At 34.4% G+C, this 7,878-nt stretch overlaps 1 protein-coding gene across 1 annotated transcript; it reads left to right on the top strand.

Annotated features, from left to right (window-relative positions):
- Positions 1–3,043: 3,043 nt before the first annotated feature.
- On the top strand, positions 3,044–4,939 carry LOC118743368 (aquaporin; the record flags this gene model as incomplete). Its single annotated transcript, XM_036475992.1, is given in 3 exon segments — positions 3,044–3,187; positions 3,266–3,478; positions 3,546–4,939. Coding segments are annotated over 3 exon segments (546 nt in total), but the record flags the coding sequence as incomplete, so codon positions are not given.
- Between the last annotated feature and the right edge of the window lie 2,939 nt (positions 4,940–7,878).

The following is a 7,878-nucleotide window of genomic DNA, read 5'->3' as shown; positions in this document are numbered from 1 at the left end:
TCCGCCTTTAAAACTTTTCGCAAATAATCACTTTCAATTTCAACAACGCATAATCGCTGAAACTAAATTTTAAAAGTCATGGCAGTGTAATATGCCAAGTGCTGACATAGCATAAAGGTACGCATATTTGCATATATACAAAAATACATATGTATGTATGTATTGACAGTAACAGATTTACACTTTTGTATGACTTCTTTTTGAAATGTTTATCATAACCAACAATTACCAAAAAGACATTGCAACCAAAGAGTAATGTGAAAAGCAGTTCATGCAGTAAAAAAAAATAAAATAATTCACTACTGCAATACCCCTCAATCCCACCCCTTTTTTAAGCAACATACATACAAATTATTTGCAGAGAAGTCCATTATTTAACTACTTACTGGTTCTGACAATACGAAGTTTAACCTATTAAGGCCTTTAAATAGAATGTGTTCATATAAGTTTTTAAACTAAAGCTTCATACTTTTTATAAAGATCCACTGCTATTTTGTTTTTGCAACTTTTTTTAGGTTTTATAAATATTTGCATTAAAACTGCTCTATATATTGCAACCCTCCCAACTTTAACTGTTTTAAAATAATTTCATAGCGCAGATGCTGCCTAAAGCTAAAAATCGTTGATAAACTTTTGTTCCTTAACAGAAATATAGACATACACTGGCGGTCATTATAATAGACCCGCCTTACTTTGAAGAGTTTTGGCTATATTTCCATGGTTTATTTTACGTTTTATGTTTATGTTTTTTATAAAAACCTGGCCAGCTATACAACAAACACCATATAAATCCCCTTTTCAAACTTTTTACAAAAATTTTAAGAATTCGACAAATTTTCACCAAATTTTGTTGATTTTTGACAATTTTTTTTTAGGCATTCTCTTCCATATAAGAAAATTGTCGTGCACACTTTGTATGCGAAAAAATTCGTGATACCGTCAGCAAAAAAAAATCTTAAAAGTCAACGGTATTTTGTAGCCACCGCTAAATCGGGTTTTTTTGCTATAATTTTCTTCTTTTATATCCGATTTTTAATATATTTATGTCGCTTAGGACTATAATTGGCCACTAAACTGTTTTGGCCTTCAAACCCGTTTTAACTTATACCTTCACTAATTTTCCAAAAATCTAAAGCTCTCAAACCATGACGACCTTGCTAAAAAGGGTTAAGCTTTTTTGTTCAATCATAGTTCTGAGCGCGGCCTTCTCGGTGACATAAAAATTAAAAAAAAAAATCGGATAGAAAATAAGAAAGTTGAAGCAAAAAACGCGATTTGGCGGTTTTTAGCAAATGCATAAAAAAATGTACGCCCAAAATTTTTTCTCGATATAAGTATTCAAATAAAACTGACTACGCCAAACTTTTTTCGTGATATGCCTTAATGTGTATACATATTTACTTATGTACTACCTAAAAGAATAATTTTAATGTGCGCAGAATGACTGTGCATGCGCGCACCTATGTAAATAATTATTTAGCATTACAAATTTTAGCACAATTGAATTTAAGAACTAACATCAGTTACCCGCATGAGCTTAACGTTAATATCTACATACACACATACATACATATGCACTTATTTAAAATCCAATCACGTGTTACTGACTGAAGAGCACTACAAGTATTTGATAGTATGAAAAACGAATGGGCGTGGGAATGTTTTCATTTGGTTTACGGAATGAGGTGAAGAGAGGTTTATGAAGAACCGAATTTGTATGTACATTAGGGCACATCACCATCCATCCATACAAAAAAAAAGCGGTACCGTTTTTCCATCGGAATTATAAAATTTATTATATTTTAAGACTTCCGCCGAAATATTACGGGAAAATAAAAGATTTACGTGAGCTGGACCCATTTGAAAATACCTTAAAAAATCGAGTTTTTATAAATAAGTATTTTTTCTAAAAAATTACCTCAGATCATAGAGGAGCTTTAGCTTGAAAAGTCTCCATACCAAATTTTTTTTTTAACTTTATCAACGTAATCCAAATAAAGAGATTTTTGGAAGTATTTTCAAAAGGGTGCGGCGGAAGTCTTAAAATATAACGAATTTTATGATTCTGGTGGAAAACCGTTACCTTTTTTTGTATTGTACCCTTTTGTATGTATGTATGTATGTACATATTGCTAGTACCTCCAAAAAATTTTTTGTATTATGTGGAATCAAAAGAGATATTTTATACTCCAACGGAACCGCTTTTTGTCGGCTCTCCTTGCTAATTCACAAATATTTTTGAATACATTGAGAACTAAAACAGTTAAAACTCTTAACAGCGGCCTAATATTTTCAAGGTGTGTACAGTAGGGTATCCGAGAACTTAAGAGTGAATTTTTCTGCAAAATAACCTCTTACTTTTGTCTTTTTGGTTTACATATACGTACATATAAAATATCTTATGGCTGTGGGATGACGGCAACCTGTTTCGAGTTGAAGTTGAATTTTTGGTTATGAAATTACCACACTGTGTGTACTTATTTATATAAGTAAAGCTGTCGCATTGCTACTCGATCCATTTGCACTGTATTTGCAGGTTCCGATGCTGACCCATCTCTCTCTCTCTCTCTCTATCTCTCTCTGTCAAGTTATTTCATTAACCACTGTCTTGTCTAGCGCCAAATATCTACCTACAGTCTAGCTTTACGTTCCCCTGTAAACAGCCGGTCCCTTTTGCGAAATGAGGGTAATCACTTGTACCGCTACCGATGCGGTTCGGATCTACCTTCTTTGATGTGAGGGGATCCTGCCCTCATTCATCTATATATGACGCCAATGATTCATTCTTTAGATCACTATAACTCTGTGTTTCATACCGTTTGTCGATGCTTTTCCATACAATTGAAGGTCAAAATCTAGACTCTTGAACCTTTACAAATCCTTTCTGATTCTCGCTAATCGGCGGGGTAGACAGGAAAGGATTAAGAGAAATTTATAACCAAATTCGTGATATTGTATTTTAATTTAGTTATAATTACTGTCAGCAAAATATCTTGTAGTTAACAAATCTCTAATTTTATTTCATTCTAATCTATCTTTTCAGGGTCTCGGACACATCAGCGGTTGCCACATCAATCCGGCCGTCACAATTGGCTTCCTCATTGTCGGTGAAATGAGCATTCTGAAGAGTATTTTCTACATAATTGTGCAATTGGTTGGAGGCATTGCTGGCGCAGCGTTTATATACGTAAGTATCAGTGAACACTCTACAACTTAATTCTATAAAAGCAAAGCATCCATAATTTTCCCATCTCACGCTTCTCAGGCTTCAGTAACCGCTGATATCGCCGGCACAAACTTGGGTGTTTCTGCGCCAGCAACCGGACTTGGTAGCGGACAAATAGTACTAATTGAGGCTTTGATCACCTTCATATTGGTATTCGTTGTCAAAGCTGTCTCCGATCCAGGCCGTTCGGACATCAAAGGTTCGGCGCCACTTGCCATTGGACTCTCCATTACAGCCGGTCACTTGTGTGCTGTAAGTAGGCAATTAGTAGGCGAAAAGAAGTACAGAAACAAATATTTTTAAATTTCAATATTTGCAGGTTAAATTGACTGGCTCCAGCATGAACCCAGCGCGTTCCTTTGGACCGGCTGTCGTTCAAAACGAATGGACGGATCACTGGGCCTACTGGGTTGGACCCATACTTGGTGGCATTATTGCGGCAATCTTTTACAAACTTTTCTTTAAGGTGCGCAAGGGCGATGATGAGGATCAATCGTATGATTTCTAAATAATAAAAAAACAACGCTAAACCAAGAATATCTATAGCAACAATAAGCAGAGATGTGAAACAAAAACCGCTTGCGCACGCACCAAACCCACAGCCACAGCCAACCCAACGCACATTCGCGGCGCGCATATGCATGCCAAAAAAAATATATGTTTTTGATTTTTGTTTACCGTTACTACACGCCTTAGTACATGTGTACCTACGTCTATTATTTATGCGCTGTATAAGCTTTGCGCTTCTCATGCAGTTACATACATACATACAAATATTATGTATGCGTGCATACGTTTTACGTTATTAATTTTAATTGGAAATGAAAATGTTGCGTATACGTCGCCAAATGGTATTATATGTACGTCCTCCATATGTTATAATTTTAATTAGTTATATAAGCACCGCATATCCGCATACACACACACATCCATACATCACCTCATCCCTTCTCCCTTAACTCATGTCGAATCGCTCTCATAACCGCCGCCCAAAGATGCCACAATCAGCAAGTATGCATTATACGAATAAAAGGAAAAAAAAAAGAAAATTAGTGTAAATGTTTGCAAAGAACTTTTTGAGATTTTTCAACAGACGAAGCCAGAGCCGCCTTACACCAGCAAAGTTTTTGATTACCACCTTCAGCAGCTTACAATTTTATGCATTTTATCAATACTTTCACACAATTGTACATAAATATTAAATAGTTTCATATTCAGCAGCACAAAAGAAATAGCTTTTCTTGTTTATAGCGCAGTTTTCTAAGCAGATAGCTTTTGAAAATATTTAAGCTTTTTGTGTGCCAACCACCAACCAAACACTCTTTGAAGACGTCTCGAAATTACAATTTTTGAAATATATTTACAAGTATTTTTATAGCAAATATTTATCAACATATCACTGATGCTAATTAACTGTATTATGATATTAACTTAAACTTTTTACATACATACATACATGCCTTCATACAAATGTATACTTACAAAAAAAATACGATTTATTTGTAATTTTAGCGTGTAAGCGAGGATTAACAAAAATGCCGCAGAGAAATGAATTAAACAGTTCAACAGTTGTTTGCAACAATTTGCCTTAAAAATTAAACAACAACTATGTAATTATGATGTGCATACATTTACTTTAATTTTTATTTATGTATATTACACAATTTATGTGCGTGTTGCTACGTCGTAAATGTTCTTATCTTAAAATAAATACATACATTAAAAAAAAAAAAATCGTGGTTTAATTATTGCTAAATTCTTTTGAATCTACATTAGGGCGTCGCAGAGCAAAAGGGTTGCCTTTGCGTAGCTTAATTATGGAAACTCTTTTCCCCTCAATTATGGCGAAGAAATTGTAGGGAAAAAGATGACAGAAAATGCAAACAATTCCACGTTTTCACACACTCACTAGCGAAATACAAAATTTTGATAATCACACCTAAAGCTCGCTACGCAGTTCAATGCGAGCGTGAACGTGAGTGAACATTAACAGAGGCAAAGAATTCCATTCGTATTTTTTTGCACGTTAAAACACATCTGTCAAAACTTGTCATTCACATGCGAACGCTTTGCGTACGCACACAGTTGAGTTTGAGCTTGTAAAATATGCCTATTATACATTCTAAATTACTTTTGATTCTATAATTCTGAAAGATATTTTAATTCTCTAACTTTTGATATACCAACTATTGCAAAAGGTGAAGTAATGACGAAGTTATTAGTCAAAATAAAAAGTTCACGTTCAGCTTAATGAAGCAACACCGCCTTACATGAATACATTGAACAGGTAGTATAAGTAGAGCAGCTGATTTAATTTTTTTTTTAATTATTTTGTCTCAAAAATGTCAAATATTTCAAATTTTTTCGCGCAAAAATTCTAAATTTTCAAAATCTATTTGCATATGAAACCCTTTTCCATGCAAAACAAGCGATTCAATAGCAGCTTTTGGAACGCTCGCCCAACTCAGCAGCACAAACGCTGATTGCTGGCCCTTGCTAAGGATGGATCAGTGATTCGAGAAGCAAACAAATTTACTAAGAAAGTTGCAACAATTTTTATTTTTTCCAAATTTCAATATTTTTTTCTTTTTTTGTATTTCACATGGCACGCTTTGATTTAGACGAAAAAAATGAGAACAGTTTTTGACACCTTCGATACCGGAAGCAACAATAAAATACACGAAAATGTCGTTTTTGTTCTAATGCTACTATCTGTTTGATATTCCTTGGTCGGACCCGATTTTTGAATCTATATTTTTTTGTATTAAAATTTTTGTTAAAAATGGCCTTATTCATAAAAAATATAATAGATAGGTGAAATTTTCATGCAATTTTTAGATTTCTAAAGCAGTTGAATACCGCATTAAATTTTAGTATAATAAATAGCCAATTTCAAGTGTCTAAGAATTCGCCTTGATAATAATTTTGTTTGCCGACGGTGCTAGGCATTTTCCATTATCTTCAAAATTCCTACCTTCTCTGCACTCTGCGCTAAAAATTTCAATACAGTACGTTTATTTACTTGGGCACAGCGGTATTTTGGTGTCCGCTACTGTAAATTTTCGTCTTCGAGAAGCAAAACTACCTGCATTATAGTTCGATCCGTTTATTCTGGCTTGGTCACTTTCCATTTGTATGTATGTAGGTATGCCTGGGTTAAACTCTAGGAGCATCTTTAAGATTTTCGTTGCTTTTGAGGGCGTTACCGGTACCCACGCTCGCCGTCTGTTGTTAGAAGGTCTCTGGGGTTTGAATACCTTTCAGACGAGCTCTTATTTATTTCATGGATTAAAATCTCCTACAACTACAATATGCCCCCGCACATGGATTGTTTTGCTTGTTTGGCAATGGGGATTGGATGTGTTTCCATGAAGGCCTACGGACTCGTCTACAACTGCTTTCATTTCATGAATTGTAATTAAAATACATACATGAAGTGGTGCTTATTGGCAAATCTCACGAGGTGTTACATGTTTCGACAAAACTTGTTTTTGGTCGAAAATGGTGGTTCACCTATCTTAGAAAATGCATTATCTTCAGTTTTGTATAAAGAAAAAGATTCCATCGCGAAATTATATTTAAATGAAATCTTAAAAAATATATACCAAAAAAAGTAAAAATAACCCCTCATGCTCATATACCCGTAGTTGCGTATATAACGTATACGCCCCGTAGCACCATATGCAGACCATTAACATGTTTACTCGCACGCCTTAATTTAAAAGTAATTAAATAAGTAATATATTATTTTGTTCATATACATATACATGCATATGTATGTATGTACAACAATTTTAAAATGAATTTCGAGTGCAGCAGTAAAAATTAAAAAAAAATGGAATTTTAGTTTTTCAAATCATAGTCATCTTTTACTCAATGAAGTCCTTTTCATTTGTTAAGACACTCGTTTAATTGCACTAGACTCGTTCGTTTGTGAGAGAAGAACAATTACGTCGTTTAATTTTTACATTTTGAAGTGACTTAAATTATTCAAATTAAAAAAAATCGTGAAACTTCAAAAATTACAAAATAGATGCGACAGATATTCGCATGCTGCCATTTTTTTTTTTGTTTAAAAACTTCCCAATCTTATTTAAAAAAAAACAATTAGGATTTTTTCGAGTGACAATGAAAAAATTTTTAATTTGATTATATTTTTATTGTACTTGTTTCTGGAAGACCATTTATTGAAATAAATGCAGGAAGAATGCTTTAGCGTTTTTTTTTTCTGCCGAAAGAAGTGAGTGACACTAAAAAAAAAAACAACTCGTGAGATTTGCTCTTATGCGGGCATTTTTAACTACGTTTGAAAACGATGCTCTGGTGAGGTCCATGGGTCTATCGGAGTTCATCAAGCCAGGCTTGTGTCCATGCGCAGCCATCTTAACAGACGTTGTTCGCTTGGTGGTGAACTAACTCCTTGAGCGTTCAGCGCTTGCACTGAATGTCTCCGGGTACATTCCACATTTGTGAAGCGAACTTGTCTTTAGACTTTTTCGATCTTTTTTGAAGAGCGCTTTTCATTTTAAATCTTCACTTGTTACCAGAAGTGGTGGAAAAAGAGGTTCGTTCGCCCGGCAGAGATCTGCTGTAATCAGGTGAGACCGAGCTTCTTCTTTATTGGCGCTCTAACCGCCTAAGCGGTTTTGGAC

The sequence above is a fragment of the Rhagoletis pomonella genome, unplaced genomic scaffold, assembly GCF_013731165.1.
Source record: "Rhagoletis pomonella isolate Grant_MI unplaced genomic scaffold, Rhpom_1.0 Rhpom_scaffold_00007, whole genome shotgun sequence".
Taxonomy (NCBI): Eukaryota; Metazoa; Arthropoda; class Insecta; order Diptera; family Tephritidae; genus Rhagoletis; species Rhagoletis pomonella.
This window is presented reverse-complemented; position numbering and strand designations above follow the sequence as displayed.